The sequence below is a fragment of the Parambassis ranga genome, chromosome 8 (assembly GCF_900634625.1).
Source record: "Parambassis ranga chromosome 8, fParRan2.1, whole genome shotgun sequence".
Classification (NCBI taxonomy): domain Eukaryota; kingdom Metazoa; phylum Chordata; class Actinopteri; family Ambassidae; genus Parambassis; species Parambassis ranga.
Window position 1 is genome coordinate 8839145 of NC_041029.1, and position 20561 is coordinate 8859705.

The following is a 20561-nucleotide window of genomic DNA, read 5'->3' on the forward strand; positions in this document are numbered from 1 at the left end:
ATGTAAGTGAAGGGGGTTCACATTACTAGGAATTTGCCTTAGTGATTGGTGCATACAAAGAACATATAATAATTAACATGCAATAAGATAAAAACTAAGATAAAATTAAGTAAATAAACTACAGTAAGGCTAAATTTACATGACAGACATGGCATAACAGACATAAAATGAACAGAACATAAAATACTTGGCGGATGAAATGGTAAACATAGACCCTTATATGAACGAATGGAACAGTGTAATAATGTATTAATGTAACAAGTAAGTGAGTAAGTAAGTAAGTAAGTAAGTAAATAAGTAAGGTATAGACAGAGATTCAACAAATACTCAATTTTAATACTTTATTCTGTATGTTAACATTCAAAACATTCAAAATACCCAAAATTCAGCTAATGAGCATAAACCTAAAGCTTTCCAGTAACTGAAGCTTTTTTTGTGTGCATCAAGTGCGCCATCCAGTGGCAAAAATTAACAACTGCAGCTGAATATACTATAACTATAATAGAAACACTTGCAGTTACAAAAGAGGTTGCCTGCGTGAATCTGTACAAGAACTCTCACACCATCAACACTCCTATTTGTACTATTTGGGGATGGAAGTAGCCTAATACTTACAGACAGAAGTGTTCAGACAGCTCTATAAGTGCAAAGTCCCCAAAGTTAAACCTATCTACTGAGTTATGCATAACCAATAATATATGCTGCATATGGAAATACAAATATTCTCCTATCTGGTTACAATTACATTACAGTGTGTTTAAAAAAATACTGTAAGTAATTACTTTAACAGTTGGCCACAGCTTATACCTGCAGTACACAAAGCCAAGTCTACCTAAATGTGTACAAATTTGTATTCATCTTGTGGTATTGAGTGAGAATGGCGGATGTCAGCGAGATCCACCAGCAGCAGCTGTGCACAGTAAGCGGTTTGGAGATTCAGGTCAGATGCACACCTTTACGCTTTCCTGCCAACTGTCTGCTCTGACACACTCAGGATACTTGCAGTCTGCTTGTTTCTCATCTACAAGTGCAGACTGAGAGGCAAAACTCATTCTTGTACATAACTGAATAATTTAGTCGTGCTTAAATTATGAGGTTTTAAACAACAACCACATTACAATCAATATTTCATAGCTCTGGTAGATGAAGCATTGATTTGCACACAGTGTTTACATGTGGATGGGTCAATCACAGCTGAGTGAAGGCAACAGTTTTAAAAAGCACTTCCATAAAGGAATTACATACAGTTAGATTTTCTGTCAATCAATACACTCCATCAAAACTAAATTAAGTGATTAGTGGGAAATGTCAGCACTGCCTCAGCACCAGTGCAGTCAATAAGCATAACTACGAATAATTAATCTATATTAATCTTAAATAAATTCTAAATAATTCAGTCACATCATCAATTGTGTGTTATGCCTTACATAAAGCACTGCAAGCTTGTAAACTAATCAGTTCATCTTATGTGTTTGTGATGCAAATTACCACAGACAAATCAATCTTTGTATTGATTCTGTGCCTTAACATTTTCCTGGGGCTGGTTTGTTAGTTTGTAAAGTCGTGTTTATCATAAGAGGCAGCACAGGGCTCCATGTTGTACACAAATAATGCACTGGGAGATTTTAGGCATTTTACACATGCACATTTGTTTTGAAGGAATTGAAAATGATGACACTTTTAGTTGTATAGTAAAGACATACGTTTTCATAAAATAGCAACTTGCTTCAAACCAACAGTACAGTCTTCACAGCAGAGCCCATTGCAGCCTGTGGAGCTTTATTTTGAAATGCTGAAGGAAGTTACATTCAGTCTTAAGAGAGAGGCGGCTCTGTTTAAGCAGCAGCGGCGGCGTCCGTGACCACAGACTGCAGAGAAACAGAAAGCTACTTAACGTCCTGTCTTTAGTCGACCTCGTCCAGCCTGGACTTTAGGAAAACAACTTTCAGTTTAAACCTGGACTTTAATATTCTTCTGAACCCTCAGCAATGCTACTGTGTTCACACTCCTGAGACAGAATCAGCCAGGCTTCAAAAAAAGAAAACTTCACCCACTGCAGAGAAGAGGACAGGTAAGCTGAACAATGTTTAATATACATAAATAATCCAATACAAAATCTCATTATACAAATAACAGATTACACTATATCCTCACTTCTCTTCCTGTTTCTATTTCTCTGTCTTCCTTCTGTCATTCCTGTCAGATGAATCAAATATTTACAGTATCTTATGGCAGTGTATGTATTTTAATTGAATCAGAAATCCAGGCTCTACAAACACACAAAACATCATAATCTGACTTTCTAGAAGAGTCATAAATGTTTAAATGATTCATAAATTATCTCAATTATCAAGGCTGCATTGCAATGTGGACACCATGGTCCACATCCGTCATCATATCTTCATTTCTGAAGTGATATTTCAGTTAATTATGCTTTCATTTACCAGATCTGTCAGTTTCAAAAGGTTTGTTTGTTCCTCAACTGTATGTTGAAGTCAGCTCACTTTGGGGAAGTGGTTTGAAAAGCTGTTGTTGGTGAGACAGAAAGAGAGAGCATGCGACAAGTGTTGTTGTAGACTACAACTGTTAAAACATACACCGGTCCCAATGCACATTTATTTATCTGTTCTGTCCGAGGGTCAGAGGTCATCGCGTCAAAGCATGAGCCCTGAGAGAAGTGGTATCAAAACACGTCCTCTTCTAACATATCACACACATTTCTCACTTAGCGGGAGCCGGCCGTCGAGAGAGAAGAGGGATGAGTTTACCACAAAGTCACAAGAAGCCCACAGCAGGTTGACCACTAGTCTACATTCACACGCCTGTTCTAGACTCCCGTGCCTAATATGTATTCAAAACTCAGCAGTGTTTGCTACACCTTTTTTGTTACTATTTTTTAAGGTCTGACATAACTCAGTGAGACCTAATGTTGCTGTAGTAATCTTTATATACCAACCAGCAACCAATCCAATAATGAAGAATGAGCCCTTATGACCCCTGTTAAGCAGACAAACTCACAAAAAGAGCCCCTGGATTAATACGTTTAATACAGCCCCTCCACAAGCAGCATTAGCTGAGTAAAATATTTAGATTGAATGAATTTCTGTAGCTGAAGCTTGAATGAAGGATCAAGTTTGTCCATTCAGGGGTGGCCATGTTCATACCCGACAAACCTACCAGCCTTGTTTAGTCGTGGACGTACTGAGCCTAAGCAGGATTTGAGATTCTTTATACTTAATATGGCTCCTCTGCTTTCTAAAAGGAATGTGGTCCTTGCGCTACACTGTTACTATTTAATTATTTAAAAAAATATTCTACTGCATGTAAGGCAGACTGTACAGTTTGCTGCACCCATGAAGAGTCTAATTCTTTTCAGCCATGCTAGTTTATATAAAAACAACACATTTAGATAAATATTACAAGATTATTGATTAAAATACTAAAATTGTTATATGTCTGCAAATATTTTGGAATTTAGCGACATTACTGGTCATATTTGGTCTCACTTCCTCTCAAATACCTCAAACCCTACTTAATTTATTAAAAAAATAAAGTCAAAGTACTCGATGAACTGGTAGTGAAATCCTGTGCATCTGCATGGGTCTGTGCACACAGACAGCAGGTGCATCACTGTGAAACTTCACTGAGCATTGTAGGCAACACTTTTTACAGCAGTTTGCAGTTGGTTGTTATCACCAGTACAAAATAATGCTGACGTTGTTTAAGCACCAAGATCAAAGTCTTGTAAATACACAAAAAAGAGACAAAAAGACTTCCTTTTGGAAGTAATCAATCATATTTGAGCAAAATTACCAGAAAATGTAAGAATATCACCGAACATAGCCAAACAACAAACATCGACGAAGAAAACAACTGAATATTGAAGTTTAAGAAAACCACTTCATTATACTGTATGTTGTGCTGCTGTCTGTGTAGATACTCCACTCTGATTGGCTGCAGCGGGAATGAATATATGAACACCACAAGATGGTCACTAAGCAGCTGCTGGGAATAACTACGCTATCCCTTAAAACTCAATTAATAAAGTGAAGATGTTATATCCCACTTAATCTGGCTGAGATGACCAAGCAATGGACTGTCATTAACTGTCTGGCTCATTGCTGAGCTCTGAATGGATCAAAAGCACTCATCTACACACAGTATTTAACTTTAACATTTTAGCTCAATAGTTGTCTTTACGTTTACTGCTACTTTACATTGAGATAAATGCTGTTCTGCTGTTCAGACATATGTTTTTGTAAGTAAGTATAGGTAATTTACGTAGGGATGTCCCGATCTGATCACGTGATCGGAAATTGGGCCCGATTACTTGATTTCAGACTCGATCGGAATCGGACGTTACCTCCCGATCAGGACTCGGATATATTAGGGCTCTCAAAGTTAACGCCTTCTGTGCAGGGTGGCTCTGTGTCCTGTAGTGTAGGGGTATGACTAGGCCTGTCGCGATAAACAATAAATCAATTAATTGCACGATAAATTAAGTTTTTCGGCCGCGATAAATTACATTTGCATGCTGGTTTGTTTTCCTCTCTTTCTCTCTCTCTCCCTCTCGCTGCCAAAGAGGCTGGATGACAAAAGGCGTCACTCCGGTGCGTCGTACACACCGGAGTGAGTCCGACGGCCTTTATATGTCCCACGGCTTCTGTCTTAAAATGTGTCAAATCCACAGGTAGTTCTTATTTTTTAACTCATTGTGTAACGTTTACGGGATGTTCTGAGCAGACCACGGTGCTGATGCGCATACACACATGCAAACGCAAAGGCGTGCGCACACAAGCACATGTGCGTACAGGTGAGCCCACTCCCAGAGAGTGCGTGTTGTTTGGCTCTCTGTTGCTCATGACGTGCTGGTTGGTTTGACTTAACTCCATTGACTATGCTCAGATAAGCCATGGTAATAGGCCTACCACTACTCATATTAATAATATCAACATTAATATTAATATCATTAATAATAATAATAATAATGTTGATGGTTGGGACCTTTCCAGTGTTAAATGTTCTTTAGAAATTAAAGTTTATTGATCTTTGAAAGGGTGTATTAGCATTATATGTCGTTATCATTATATTAGTTGAACATGGTCTCAAAACAACAATATTATCGATTATCGCAATAATTTCTCTTGGCAATTAATCACCCAGCAAAATCTGTTATCATGACAGGCCTAGGTATGACAGTTGCTTTTGGAGCGAGGTCTCGATGAGCTGCTGCGTGTCTGAAATCCTTTATAGCCTTTATAGAGAATCTTGAAAGTATCGGATCGGGACCCGGTATCGGCAGATACTCAAAATCAAATGACTCGGACTCGGACTCAAAGGCAATAAAACCTGATCGGGACATCCCTAAATTTACGTTAAAGTTTGTTTTAGGTGAGTTTCTCTACTGTTTACAAATGACTCCTGTATTAGAGTGTGAAGTATTTTCTTAGACAATATCTTTGACTGCATTTCAACACTGTACTTTGAGCTAGGTTTCTTACATTTACTTACTTTAGCTGTTGTAAAAAGGTGTACTTACTTACAACAGAATATCTAAATGTATGATTAAGGTTTGAGTTGAGTTGGAACATTTTGTGCTTTAACTGTTTAGCCTTGACTTTATTCAGCATGTGGTTTGGGATGCATGTGCTCTCTACAGGATAAAACAGGGTTGATTTTGAAGACATATGCTTGGATTAAAAGATTATCTTTTTATTATGTGGCATTTGTTTTCCCCATTGGGAAAGGGGTAATACACAGAGTGCATGTTACAGTCCTGCTCCTCCTGTCCTTAAGATCAAAGAAAAAAGGTGTAGGTTTGCACAACGCCCTTCAGCTGCCTGAGTTAGGCAAAGGAGCCTGCCTTCTTCTTCTTTTTTGACGATAACTCACCACATCCTTTGCTCTGTAACCACAAAGAGTGAAGCTTTATTCACATCTGTGGGAGAATAAACCAATAATTCAGTAATTGCTGTCATGGGATTAAAACCGTTTGATCCATGTTTTAGAACTTTTAATTGGATAATTACATTTTCTTTAATGATGTGATGACCTCCTTCCCCTCCTTTTGTATCTGTCTTTTAAACAGCACGGGGGAAGGAGAAGTGCCTTGTGTGTATGTGTTTGTTTCCTAATTTTAAAATAGATTAAAATTTCCCAGTTCCTTTTACAGCCTGCATGTCATTTCCGTGTTTTTCATTCATGTTAACTGCTGAGTGACATGTGACCACACACAGTATATTTACCAGAAGCAGACGTAGTCATGTTTTTATAGTTTAGTACGTTAATAGATTATATTTGTCTTGCCTTCCATCATTAAACAGGTGAAGAAATAATATGATTCTCACAGAAAGGTTGAAACAGAACACTTTTGTTGTATCTATAAAAAATGTTTAATGCTACGAGCCCATTCTTATTGCAGCACATGCTGTCAAGGTCTTTTCATGTGGTATAAAATCAGAAGCACAATCTGAAAAGTACATTTTAACCATTTAGAAATCATCCTGTGACTTCCAAAATACTGTTCTTTACTGTATCGGTTTAGCGTTGGCACCTCGGAGGGAGAGGTTTCACAAAGATTAGGTTTTTGTCAATGTGCCATGATAGGTAAAGATGTTTAAATCTTTTCAGAACATTAATGTGCATTAATGTCAATTTCCTGTGTTTACCTTCTACCCTGCAGAGAAACAACTGTCCTGGACTCACACCTCATCGCTCTACGTGTGCTTGTTGTTAAACCATTTTTGACACTTCAGCTGCTCCTAATGGAGGCCAGAGGAAAGTATGATTTCACTGCGACAGCAGACGATGAGCTCAGTTTCCGAAAGGGTGATATTCTCAAGGTCTGTGTGTGACTAGATTATTATTAAATTATTTTATTTTTTTTACTACCTATGTATGACATCACTTCTGTCTCTGCCTCTGATCAGATTTTAAGTCTACAAGATGAGTGGTGTAAAGCTGAGATAAACGGACAGGAAGGATTTGTACCAAAAAACTACATTGAAATGCAGACTCCTGGGTGAGAAACAGTTATAAATGTCTGTCAGTATTATGGACTAATTACTACAAACACTATAAAAGAGAAAACAATTGTTATACTGGTACTTAAATCACATTAGTCTGGAACAGAAGGTTTTATTTAACACTGGCAGGTGTGTGAATGTGTGTACCTGTTGTTCATGCCAAATAATCAGGAGCATTGTGGCCTCTGTGTGCAGGTGGTTTCGGGAGAATGCCAGTCGCAATGCTGCAGAGGACCTCCTGAGGTACAAAGACGTGGGAGACTTCATGATCCGAGGGTGTCAGAGCTCCCCTGGAGACTTCTCTATCTCTGTCAAGTGAGTGAAACGGTGTCAGTCTGAGGCAGTTATTTTTAGATTGAGGGGATTTGATCATTTTTTTACACCCTTTTACAACAGCTAAAATTATTATTTTTATTTGAGTTTTCAGACAAAACAAGACAGAAACAGGAAAAAAGATGAGACTGATATGTTGAAAAGCTGCAGGCTTAGTTCTACCTTCTGTTTGGAGACACAGACCAGTTCTACTTCAAATTTCCGAGAATTTCAGCTGACAAAGCAAACTTCCTTTTTAAACCCAGCTTTGGTAAATAATTGACCAGAAAAAAAGAATTTCTGTTAATATGTAACTGGTAAGTCACACGATGCTACTTGTTCACATCAAGTTGTTAATGTGGTCACGTTGAGGTGTGAATAATATCTGTGAAACTTTGACATACATTAAAAAGTACTCTGACTCATGACTTCATCACAACTGTGTGCTGCAGATTTTGCAAGACTGAAATTTGTTTGCAGAGACATCTGCAGCAGCAGAGGAACCAGCACAGAGGCAGGCTGTGACAGAACTGTGTTTACTTTAACACGTCTACAACCCGTCACACTGCTTTTTCACTGTTCGGCCTGACTTTCAATGCAAAATATCAGTGGTGAAAATGGTGGAAATGCACACTGCTGTTTCTTTTGTTTGAGTTCTTCAGCTTGGAATCGAAAACATGTAACACAAAAGGCCATGTTTTAGCTTTTAGTTTCAGTTCGATTATCATTATGCTATTCCCAGCTCCAATTAAAGGCTTACTGCTAGTAAGTTACTACTAGTAAGTATTTACTTGATGTCTAACACAAACCATTTTTACCAAGCTGTTAGCATGGCTGCAGAAAAATCTAAATGTGTGTTGCCAAAAAGTGTTTTTTCCATGTGAAGTTAGCAAAGAGCTAATCGAATTCACAACAAAAGATTCGATCTTGTTCCCCTCAAAAGTATCCTCCTCAAAACAAAAATGAAGGAACTCACATTTAACATAACCTGACCCCAAATAGAACACAAAATAAGGGCATTCAAAAGCTGATGAAAATTAAATAATTATTCAATAATTAAGTTACATACAAATAATTTTATTCCTATAATATTACTGTAATAATGTAAGTAAGTCTTTGAGTGGCTGAAAGCTGAAGATTTATATGCTGAATAAAGAGAAACAAAGCAGAAACAAAACCTGGCAGGGAAAAAGACAAGATATAACAGGCTAGAGAGATTTCAGAATAAAACAGGAAGTAGTCTATGTTGATGAAGATTCGCAGTCATCCAGTTCATAATACGTAGATAAGATTGAAGCAAGGTGTCTGGACTTGTAGAGTCCTCTCTCACTCTTCTACAAGTCCAGACGCCTTGCTTCAATCATCTCTAAGGAAGTAGTCTACAGAGTCCACGCTCATTGCTGAGCCCCTGTTTAACATGGTAATACCGCAATAGTAAAAATACACATGGCACCAAAGGGTTGTTTTTTTTAAGGAAAGATAACTTTAAGCAAGCCATTACACCAGATTTAACCCTGAAGTAAAGACCGTAGCTGTCGTCTGTTTTAAATCTGCCCTTCAGAATTTATAAAGGATTAAGATTAGAACCCAGATTGACCTATTGTATTGTTGTGTTGTTGTATTCAACACAGCCTAGTAATAATAGGGAGTAATGTACACATGTAATCTGTGTCTGTAGGCTATTTGGGAGTTTTTTGCTTTCTAGTCAACTTTGATTTTGTAGTTTTGCACATTGACCAGCAGAGGACAATCCAGCAGAGGAGACAGCTGAACGTCTGGAATGAAGGAAACCTGGGAATGTATTGTTTAACTTTAACTGCACTGTTTCTGCATGTCTGTTTTAAATTTAATGACAGCTCAGAGATTATTGTAAAGAAAAAAATCCTCTGACAATGCCAAAATATATACAGTTATTATTTTCTTTTCATCTTTGCTCAGACATGAGAGTGACGTACAGCACTTCAAGGTGATGAGGGATAACAAAGGCCAGTACTTCCTGTGGTCTGAGAAGTTCACCTCCCTCAACAAGCTGGTGGAGTTCTACAAAAACAGCAGCATCTCTAAAACCAGAGAGATTTACCTCAACGATGGCAGCCCGGGCAGCAAGGCTGCATCCACAGCCCAGTCGGTAAGAGGTGTCAGGGTTAATGTTCATGGTGTTTTAATGAAGATAACTATAAATCTTTATTTCACTGTAATAGAAGAGAAAAAGCATTGGTTTTGGTGTTTTGTATAAATGCTTATTGGTTTATTTAGAGATATTTAGGGGGGCTAGAGACAATATTAGACTCATCTTTTGACATTTACATGTTTGAGTATGTTTGTATGAGCTCAAAGGATTTCTCACATTCTGCTGCCTGTTTGCTCTCAAAGTGATAACCTTAATCTTGTTCACTATAAAAACCCCACTGATGAAAAAAAAAACTTTGATTCATGAAAATATAAATAGATATGCCGTCTTGTATGCATAGTGCCTCCTGTAACTGTGCACTCTTATCTACTTCCTGTCTGCTTCCTTCCGGCAGGTGAAGAGGGGAAGTTTGCCTGAACAACGTAACACAGCTGCTGCCGTCTCTGCAGCACCGCGCAGAGCTTCAGACCAGCCTCACAGCCAGCTGGTACACCTCACTCGCCTAATATCGCCTAATAAGCTAAATAGAGCTTTTGGACTGGAAAGACCATATATACCCTTGTTTTCCCAGGTTAAAAGACCTGGTCTGGAGGAGAGAGCATCCACCATTGGCCACACAGGACGAAGTAGCCCTGTCAGTTCTGCTCATCTTCCCAGGCGCACCTCTGAAACCCTGCCCCTGCCTCAGGTCAGCTTACTACACACTGATCCTAAACAGCACAATACACATCAGAAACAAGCATTTAAGTTAAAATGGTGGTGGGGGGGTTTGTGATTGATTTCACATCATCATTAGAGATAATGAAGATTGTACCAAATACGAGTAAACCTTACTTTAAAGCTGGATCCATACTCCGCGAGACAAAGACATTTTCCCCCCCTGCAGACGTTACGCCCACAAAATGACGTCATTTTTTGTCTCTGACCGCCCGCTGATCCGCACTCCTGTGCACAGGGTTCGGGCCGAACTTTGTCTTTCAAGGCTGTGCGGCAACCATGCTGTGATTGGTCGGAATTTATTGTGGGCGTGATGAAAGTGGAGAAGCGCAAGAGCCTCTCCAGGTATATAGGTAGGTGTATAAACAGCACTGATTCAACAGATTTAGATAAGACCATACTGGTTTTGCATGATGAGCAATAAAAGAAAGAAAGAAAGGCAAGTCAGGGTGATTTGTCACCAATAACTCCAGACAGCCATTCACACATACCAGATGGTGACTGTTATTACCATTCTATATACTCCTACATACCCGGGCATAACAGGCTCGTTAACAATGTCTGTATATCTTTGCTATTGTTACTTTTAATGTCGCATCTTCACAGCTCATCACCGGACAGTTTGAAGTATCGCAGGCACATTGGAACACAGTAGATGTGCAAATGTGGTCATAAAGGCACAAACACTGAATCTTTGCTGTTGTTACTTTTAATGTCGCATTTTCACAACTCATCGCCGGACATCTCACGCTGTTGCAGGCACCCTCTCTGTATAATGCCCTCTTGCCATGGCACAAGTCCTTGTGGTGTGTTAAAAAACTCAGTAAAGTCTTTCCTTATAGTTTAGTGGGCGGGCCGTATGAGGAGTTCTGCACACACGCGTCTCGCGGAGTATGGTACCTCAGTGCGGAAAAGACCTTTTTTTTGTATCTCTTACCACCCGTGGAGCGCGTTCTCCGCTCTTTGTCTCGCGGAGTATGGATCCAGCTTAAGATCCCAACAACCTCAGTGCAGACAAAGCCTTGCAACCCCACCTATGAAACAATCACATCCACTAAGCCGTCTGTGAGGTATTGATCAGAGTTTGCTTTTACTCCACAGAGGGCGTCCATGGTGCAGGTGAAGGCGCTGTACGACTTCAACGCAGAGGAAGACGACGAACTCGGTTTTTGTGCCGGTGACATCATCGAGGTGCTGGATCGCACCGACGCATCGTGGTGGAAAGGGAGGCTGCGGGGGAGGAGTGGGCTATTTCCTGCAAACTACACATCACTGTTGTGATGAAATACCCCGGCGACATCTTTACTCTGCCTGCACACACACACACAGAGTGGATCTGCATACACTCCAAATGTGTTTCTGAACGTAAACACAGAGCTTTTGTTACCAGAGAGCAGACACTCCTGCAGGAACTTACTAAATCCATGACATGTTCAGCCAGCACACAGGAAGTGCTGCAGATGGCACAGGAGAATGTTTCATCTTTGTATCATGACATGTCTGTCAGCAGGTATTTATTTGCTGAGCGCTCGTTGACCAAGCTGCTGATGAATCAACCCTTTCTGCTCATGTTTAGCCACATTTACAGAAAAAAAAGTTTTGTACAAAGTCTGAATGCTTCCTTGCAATTTACTGACATGAAAATAAAATTATTTTTTACAACTAAATTTAACTCATGGTGATAAGGAATTTCTGGGGAAACTCACAGACTTTTCATGTAAACTATAGAGAGGGTTTATCCTCCTTTAATATAGTTTAACTTTTATTCATCCTGGAATCTCCCTTGTTATTTTTCAAATCTTGCCCAGATGCATAAAGATAGCAAAAACTAACACACAAGTCTAAAACTGGTGGCCTTCAAAATAAAAGCTGCACAGGAGATTACTGTTATCTGGAGCAGGACAAAACACCCCAGTAAAAGTGTGAGGAATGTGACTTAGAGCAATATTGCAGCATAAACTTAACACATCGTGGTTTATCAATTCTTTGTCATAGCACTTATGACTGGATTTTTATGTTTACTTCAATGTTGAGGAATTAAGCGTGGATTTAAAAGCACTGCTCTTAGTCCTATTTGTGATTATAGTCCTTAATACGTGGATTTTGTAGTAAAAGGCAGGTATGGGAATTATTTTTGGGATTAAATGGCGGCTATGAAAATTGTAGTGAAGTACTTTTTACTGTACTTTTAATGCTATAATTAGTGTATTTACTTTTGTAAGGCTCTTAATGCAGTAGGCCTATACTAATACTAATAAGTCTAAAAGTGTAAATTAGATTAACAGCGGGATGATATTTCTTTTTTAAAGCATAATTTAAATTGTACTAGAGTATAACTAATGAAACATTTTTGACCACTTCCGGCACCCATACTTAGAAAGTCCTGCAGCAGGAAGTCGTCTGATAACACGGGCTTCTTCACAGCCTACCTGCTGGCTCCGCCCCCTGCTGCTACCTGTTGTCTACCTGTCAGCGCAGGTAGCGCAGTTCCACAGAGCACAGGCGTGTGAAGCAGCGGCAGAGACAGCGGGGAACTTTTGCCATGGCGGAATCTCAGCTGGTGTGCATGGACGATGAGCACGTCAACGAGAAGGTCCCGGAGTCCAGACCGGAGTTTTACTACAGCGAGGAGCAGCGGGCGGCGCTGGAGCAGCTGCTGAGGAGCGGGGACGGATCCTTCAAGATGCGCCTCAAGGAGGACAACATCAAGGACTTCCTCTCCGCCCGGGAGGTCAAACTCATCCGAAAGACGTTCCAGGAGTATGACACGGACAGCGACTCCGAGTCCGGCGAACAGGAGAAGTCCAAGGGCTCCTCCAGCGCGGACTCCGGGGTCCACTCCACATACTGGCCCCAGATGTCCGACACAGAGGTCCCGTCCCTGGACATCGGCTGGCCCGGCAGCAGCGGTGTCTACAAGGGAGTGACTCGCGTGTCTGTGTACACACATCCACCCAAAGAGCCGGGGCCTCACATCAAGGAGGTGGTGAGGAGGCTGATACAGGAATCACACAAGGTAACTGGAAAAAGAAGAAACAAGAAACAAGTTTTTATTGTTCGACTTAATAAGATGATGATGACGTCTCCTCAGTTATTTATCTGTCAGCATCTCCAACTTTAAAACGCAATAAATGATAGACAGCAAAGAACAACTGTGGTCCTTCTAGAAACACCAGGAAGAACTGCAAAGATTGATTTTCAAAGTCAAATCATTCAACAGTCTGTCAGTCCTTGCTGCTGTGCACACAGTGAGATCAGGATCAGGTAGACCAGACAGATTAAGACGGAGAGATGGTTTTATTTACTAAACGTCAAAGCCTCAGTTTATATGTAAAGCAGATTACAGGTTGACCTGGAAAACCAGAAAGGGAAAAACACTTTTAATGCACGTAGTGCCATAAAAACAAAGTCACTGACCTGCTCGACCCACAACAGGACAATAACTCTGAAATGACTCGGAGATTGGCTGCTGGCTGATCATGTGACCACAAAGGACCCCCAGACTGAGAGTAATGTTTCATAAGTGGAATGGATACCATGTTTTATTCAAGGCTCTCAGCTTTAAGGCATTTATAATAAAATAAAATAAAAAAACTAAAGATGCATATTTATGCTATTTTTAAGTAGTGATCTATGCAAAATCAGGAACTATTTTGATGATAATAACATGTCATTTTTTAACTATAACAAACATGTTTTAAAATGTTACTATCTAAATAACAGTCCAAGTGTTCTCAAGTCTCAAGTCTTTTATATAAATAAGTTTGACTCTAAGTCTGACAGAGTAATCCGCCTCAAGGTGTTGTTTTGTGAACATTTTTTTCCACCATGTGGACAGAACAGAAAGTCCCAATTAGTTGGGAGATTAACCATCAATGATAAATAAATAACTCCAATTAATTTGAACCTATAAGCTATTTAGTAATATCCGTCACCTCTGTGTTATTTCCTTATGAATAGAGCTAAAAAGTGTTTGTATGACATAATTCAATACACTTAAAAAAACTAAATGCAGCAGAGAAAACCTGCTTACCGGCATTACATCTGCAAAATTTTCCAGTTAGACATAAAACAAAAGCTTGAGCAGTCACACGTAATAAAATCGTGCACGAATGGGAGAGTGTGTGCAAGTTTTAACAAGCTGAGTCATATGTGGCGCAGCTTTAAATGTCAGCTTCACATCAGGACATGCAGCAGAAACCCTTAACCTCCCCCACGATCCTTAAGCTCCAGCACAAGCCTCTTCTTTATTTCTTCCCCTCAACCATGTATCTCCCAGATTTCCTTCTGATTGGCTGACCTCTCAGGTATGCGGCAGGAGGCTCACCTGTGATTGGTCTGATTGTGCAGAAGTGGAGGCTACACAGCTGCAGGTTAAAAGTCACAAAGGATGAGGCAGCGAGTTGAGCTTTAGCAGCTATATATGCTATATGAGCTATATATACTTTAACACAAAAGCTAATTTTCTTTATTATCTATTCAGCGACCAAATCAAGAGATCAGAACCCTTAATCAGCCAATCACATGCTGAGATTGCTCCCCTGGAGGAAAAGTAAATCATCCATGCTGCCAAATACTTAAAAGACTCATTCAGTGTTGGCAGTGTCTTTACACACACACACATGCTAATCCTGGAAGCATAATGGGACTCTATAGGAGACCATTATTTCAAATCAGGACTTGGAGCCTTGCTGTGTAATTTATGTTGAAGCGAGCTAAGGTGACAGGTTGTTAACGGTTGAGCTACATTAAGCTGCAGAGGCAGCATCGCAAAGGATGTTGCACCCAGTTTTATTTTTATTAGAAAAAGCAATTATAAAGGTTCTGTGAGATGGGCGAGCTAATCTTATTTTAAATGGAGTATTTAATTGTCTGACGCCACGTGGAATACTAAAGTGCCACAACTAACGTCTCTGTGCAGCAGAGAAGGAATCATTAAATAAACAGAATAAACAAGGCGAAGCGTCAGCCATACAGTATGTCATGGATCAGAAAACAAACAGCAGTACAGAAGACATACCTTTTGGTTACATATTAAACTCCCAAGCAGTTTACTCAGGGAGTCTCAGACATGCTGTTACACAAACTTTAGACAGAAGCTGGCCTAGTTATGACAGCTGGCTTCTGAATGCTCCCGTCTTTAATTTACAGCTCGCTAGTGTCAACATTTCTGTTTCTGACTCACAAACGATTCTGAAGTTTTTAATGAAAAGGAAGAGCAGAGTGTGTCTCTAGCGCCAAAGACACTTTATATTATAGAAATTCAGAAATCTAATCCTTGTTATGCAGAAGATGCCTTAAACAGTTAAAAGAGGTTAAATCAGGAAGATTTACACTAAACCTGCTGCAGAGATGCAGGAAGGAAACACACAAAGACTCACATGATCGCTCTTAACTGCACTCAAGGATATAAAAACCCAGCGTGACAGTGAAACGGTAAACAGCCATAGCAAATAGAGCGTGCTATAAAGATATTCACACACACAATATGAAAGTTATGTGATGGTTGAATTTGAAATGATTAGCAGTGCATCTGATTTGTAACCTGTTGGAACTTGTCCAGACATTTGTCAATAACTGTTCTAATTACCTAGAAAAACAAGTTCTGCTGAGCCATCAACTGTTTCTTCCTTCAATTCTGTCGCATCAGAAAAATAAAATAGGACACTGGTTCTTAGGTCATAGTGCAGACTGGTAGTAGGTGTGGGGAAAACGTTTATTTGTCTGGAAGAAACCAGGAGTGATCTGACTGCTCTGAGGGGTTAAACAGGAAAAAGGGTTTATAGAATGTATGTTCTGCTTTGTGTGTCCATGTATAAATACATCATGGACCGTACCAGCTGTGTCCCCTCTCTGTGTCTCCTAGGCAGTTGCCATTGTCATGGATCTGCTGACGGACCTGCAGATCCTCCAGGACCTTCTGGATGCCTCGTCGCGGCGCGGGGTGGCAGTCTACATCGTGCTGGAGGCCAGGGGGGTGCCACACTTTCTGGACATGTGCTCCCGGCTGCAGATTAATGCGGTGCATCTGCGGGTGAGGAGGAGACGCAATGAGGCTCATACACATAAACTGCAAACAAACATGTAAAAACAGCACAGTGGTAGACAACAACAGTGACAGGAATAAATGACAACAAGCTGTGAATCATCTGTCTGCTCTTTAGAAGAAGCCTGACCTGGTTAAAGATGACTTGATAAAACCTGACAGTAAACTGCTGAGTAGTTTTCGATTAAATGCTTTGTTCCCGGAGCTCTTACAGGATTGGTGCATCCAAATCTGGGACGATTATACACCTACTCACAACTTCACAGCAACACAATGGAGGAATTTCATCTGTAAAACACCACCCTTTCCTGGAAGGAAAGGTGTGGGTAATAAGATATCTGATGATACTCCAGTAGAACAACAAAAACTGTTAAACCATATTCGATATGTTGTTAAAGGTGTTTCTGTTTTTGCACTTGCACTGAACTTCAAAAGCTAAGCTGAATTTAGCATAATATTCTGTCAAATATGAATGAATATAAATGAAGATTACCTGTAAAACAAAGTTTTGATATTGAATTAACATAAATAAATAGATACTTTAAGAATAGGTCCTCTAAATTTCATTAAGATAAAAAATAATATAATATTTATATAAAAAATATTATATTAGTATAATAAAATATAATGAGTGTATATAGGAACAGTGTAGAGAAGTGGAAACTGTTAGCTGAAGGTAACAGAAACAGCTAAGATAAGATATTCTGTGGTAGCATTTATCATAGTAATAGTAATAATAAAAGGTTAATAAGATAGGATTAATATGAAAAAGCTATGTCAAAACATTAATGTAGCCTACAAATAGTTTGGAGGAATATTTCCTGCGTCGACCTGAATGAACATTTAGGTGTTGTAGAACCTGAGAAAAGATGATGCTGATTAAGAGTGAACAGCAGTTCACTGAGTCAGACTGTCATCCTATCTGCACAGGGATACAATACCAGGCCTTATCTGCTGTGCGCAGAGTTTTGTAGCTCCAGTCTGGTTGAACTGGGGCACTGGAAGAGCTGCCCATAGTGGTGTCAGTTGATAAGGCTGTGAAAGGCCTTTTCAGAGCACCGGGCTCTGTTACTCTTACTTCTTACAAATGAACCTTCATAGATCCTGAGAACACGTCCAAAGACTGTAACTTGATGCTTTGCCTTCACACCGCTGACAGCATAGGAAAGCCTCCTCCCAGTTTACTCAGTCTGCTTTCTGTTTCCTTTTTTCTTTCTCTTCCCTTTTAGTAAACAAGCATGATCCAAGCGGTTTGCTTTTTAGACTGTGCTTCGTGACAAAGTTGACATTATGTTACTAGGTGTGCACGGCACAGTTTGACTTGGCACTTGCAGGATTGAGCCAGTCATGCACGGTACAGTCGGGGATTCTTGATAGCTGTGTGTACTCAGGCTTACCTGTGAGATGCTAAGCCTTCTGAATTGTGTAATTACCTGGGTGTTTCTTTGCAGAATCTCCGTGTGCGGATGGTGAGAGGTGCAGGGCTGGCCCTGTCCTTTGGAAAACTGCCCGGCTCCTTGTGCTCCAAATACATGCTGGTGGATGGAGAGAAAGTTATGTTTGGGTCGTACAGGTGAATATCTAGAGTTTATGGATACATTATATCTAGACTCCAAAGTAAATAAAGAAAAAAGATTTAGATTAAATTAAAAATGAAATCCTAAGTGGCAGAAATGAATTATTTAAATTACATGATTGCATCTGGTCTGAACAAGGGAACGCTTATTGTCCATTATGAATACTGACAAAGCAAAGAGCTTTCTGTGCGTCACATGGCTTATTAAAAATAAATATATATACTTAAAATGAATTACACATCCATTTTAAACTCTAATCAAGTTTATATAGGGGCAGATATTTAAATGACAGTGCAACAGTGTGAAAGAGGTGAATGAACACCAGAGTGAGTGGGCTGATCATATCCTCCATATAACTTCTGTATTGCTACTTCAAATCATAACTAATCATAGCGTTAGTCATGATTTCTGACCCAGACTCCATGCAGTAATGATCTCATTTAAGCTCCTGTTGGCAGCACACATGGCCTGTCACTCAGCCCTGCTAAACCACATTACTGACCACAGCAGCTTTCAGTCCAAGTCAAAAGTGACTGATATACACCTTTTAGGAAGCATCATCATCCTTTGACTCATGAGGCATATTTCTTTATGACTGTAGGAACCTCCTCCTGATCATGTCTCAAGCATCCTGCAGGTTTATCGCATTTAAAAATGATTAAAAAGGTCAATGATAAGCTAAGCTTGTCTGATTAGTTATGTAATGTCTCATCAAAAGTTCACTTTTCCACCACAGGTTTTGTTCACAGTCCCTTTTTCTTCCACAGCTTCACCTGGAGTTCATCTCGAATGGACAGGAACACGATCACTGTGATGTCAGGACACATTGTGGACTTTTTTGACAACGACTTCAGAGAACTGTATGCTGTGTCTGAACAGGTGGACCTCTACAGGGAGTTTAATATCACCAAACCTCCGCTTCCTACACCCATCAGGAAGCCAAAGGTGGAGCAAATCCAGCCTCTGCCCGTCTCCATGTCCCGCTTTCAGGTATCAGTTGGAGAATCCAAACAGATCGACCTGAAAGTACCAGCACATAAATATCACAATCCCAAGTACTCCCTGGTTTTCGGGAACAGTTTGGGCCTCACAGGTTCATTGCAAGACCTGTCAACTCAAAGGGATCAGCAGGATGGAGGGCTGACCCAAAGAAACGGCTTCCTTCATACCAGAAGGGACAGCAAGGAAAAGGTGGAGCACGCCTCCCCACAGAGTCCTGGTTCACCTGCAGAGGAGGAGGATGAGGATGGAAAGGTTAGCCAGAAGAAGAACCATGCACCTGGATCAAAGAAACAGCGTAGTTCCTTTAGGCACTTCTTAAAAGGCAAAGGAGCCAATCAGAGTACAGAGACTATAGAGGAAGGGGTGGTCACTTCTCAGAGTCCCTCTCCCACCAGTAAAGTGCCAGAGACCAATGGCAGCGCAGGAAATGAGCTGGAGGACTCATTTGAGGTCATAGACAAACCAGGACCACTGAAATCCAAAACCAGGAAGCCATCCAAGCTCATTCAGCGGAGTATGTCTCTGCAGACCATCAACACAGGAGACGAAGATGGTATGTGATCAATTGTTGTGATTTATCTGAAACCCATATCAAATATTAAGATTACAAATACCTAGTCATTTGATTGTTAAAATAATCTGTAAATAGCAATTATGGAAACTCCAGATGTGTTTAATATAAACCTCATGCAGTAAAAACAATTTTTGTAAATCGTTCAAAAAAAACACTTAGAGAGAATTAATCTGTTTTTTTCTGCCCAACAGGGTACAAAAGCCGGCGGCGGCATCAGAAGAAGAACTGCATCCAGTCTTGAGACTGAAAAAAACACAAACAATACAGCATAGTGTGAGATATAAATAGGATCTCATGGTTAGACTCGCTGCAGCAACAGATTCTCAGTGTCACCTTACTGCAACCATGTGATGCTACTAAACAGCAGCTGCAGCCACAAAGTATCAACTCTGTAGCCAAAGTGATGGAGGAAGTTGCCATGCCATTATTTTAGCTTTTCTATCTTGTTTTTGTATTAAATTATTCTACGGTTAAGTGTTTCTATTTACGCTGGAATGCTCAGAGGGCTAAAGCAGGCGGCTCGGCTAGATTACATCACGCCTGGTAGTTATTCTGGTTGCTATAGAGACAGGAAAAGTGATCAGTTGTGTTGTCAGTGTTGTCCCTCAGTGTCGCCTTACCAAGGACTCTTGGTAACAGAGTTAGTGTTGTATCCAAATGCGCTGTACAGGCTGTGAATAATGTACGAGGTCCTGTGTGCTTGCACTTTTGGGATTTCGTTTTAATCCACGTGAAACTGACAGAAATTGAAATGTGAATCCTTGAGAACCACTTGAGAAGCAAATAATCTGTAGCAAAAATGGAATAAAAAAGATGCGAAAACGACAATCAGACGTGTGTGATCTAATGTAGCATACACAAAAGAGTGGAGTGGTTGGTAGAAGAACAGTGGGTGGAGGAAGAAGCAGAACCACACCAACTGAACTCCCATAAAAACACAGTCCTCATCTGTCCGTCCACACTCCACCACACAGCAGAGCAACAGTGTGTGTTTTTGCAATAATGATGTTGCAACTGTCGAGAGCTTGTGGCTGATTACTGATCATGCTGACTCACTTGGGTTAAGATAGCATCACAATGTACGAAATTATACAGGTCGGTGTGCAACAAATTATTATGAAGAGGACCTAAATACAAATACAAAACAACCACTATAATAGACAGGGCCCCCTGTGTA

General features: G+C 40.1%; 2 protein-coding genes across 2 annotated transcripts; both read left to right on the forward strand.

The window, feature by feature from the left end:
- Positions 1–1830: 1830 nt before the first annotated feature.
- Positions 1831–11852, forward strand: grap2a (GRB2 related adaptor protein 2a). Its single transcript, XM_028412048.1, has 8 exons — positions 1831–2071; positions 6683–6842; positions 6930–7021; positions 7221–7340; positions 9276–9465; positions 9863–9955; positions 10040–10156; positions 11287–11852. The coding sequence occupies exons 2-8, from the start codon at positions 6765–6767 to the stop codon at positions 11464–11466; spliced, it is 870 nt and encodes a 289-aa protein (XP_028267849.1). The 5' UTR covers positions 1831–2071; positions 6683–6764; the 3' UTR covers positions 11467–11852.
- A 611-nt stretch (positions 11853–12463) lies between these two features.
- On the forward strand, positions 12464–19629 carry fam83fa (family with sequence similarity 83 member Fa). The gene is made up of 5 exons (XM_028412047.1): positions 12464–13201; positions 16052–16219; positions 17683–17804; positions 18576–19363; positions 19576–19629. The coding sequence occupies exons 1-5, from the start codon at positions 12728–12730 to the stop codon at positions 19623–19625; spliced, it is 1602 nt and encodes a 533-aa protein (XP_028267848.1). The 5' UTR covers positions 12464–12727; the 3' UTR covers positions 19626–19629.
- The last annotated feature ends 932 nt before the right edge of the window (positions 19630–20561 follow it).

Excerpts from the sequence above, each read along its gene's own strand:
- grap2a (XM_028412048.1), top strand. The coding sequence starts at position 6,765 with ATGGAGGCCAGAGGAAAGTATGATTTCACTGCGACAGCAGACGATGAG. Across the intron at positions 7,341-9,275 it reads GACTTCTCTATCTCTGTCAA|ACATGAGAGTGACGTACAGC; the intron begins GTGAGTGAAACG and ends ATCTTTGCTCAG. Across the intron at positions 10,157-11,286 it reads AAACCCTGCCCCTGCCTCAG|AGGGCGTCCATGGTGCAGGT; the intron begins GTCAGCTTACTA and ends TTTACTCCACAG.
- fam83fa (XM_028412047.1), top strand. The coding sequence starts at position 12,728 with ATGGCGGAATCTCAGCTGGTGTGCATGGACGATGAGCACGTCAACGAG. Across the intron at positions 13,202-16,051 it reads TGATACAGGAATCACACAAG|GCAGTTGCCATTGTCATGGA; the intron begins GTAACTGGAAAA and ends TGTGTCTCCTAG. Across the intron at positions 17,805-18,575 it reads GTTATGTTTGGGTCGTACAG|CTTCACCTGGAGTTCATCTC; the intron begins GTGAATATCTAG and ends TTTCTTCCACAG.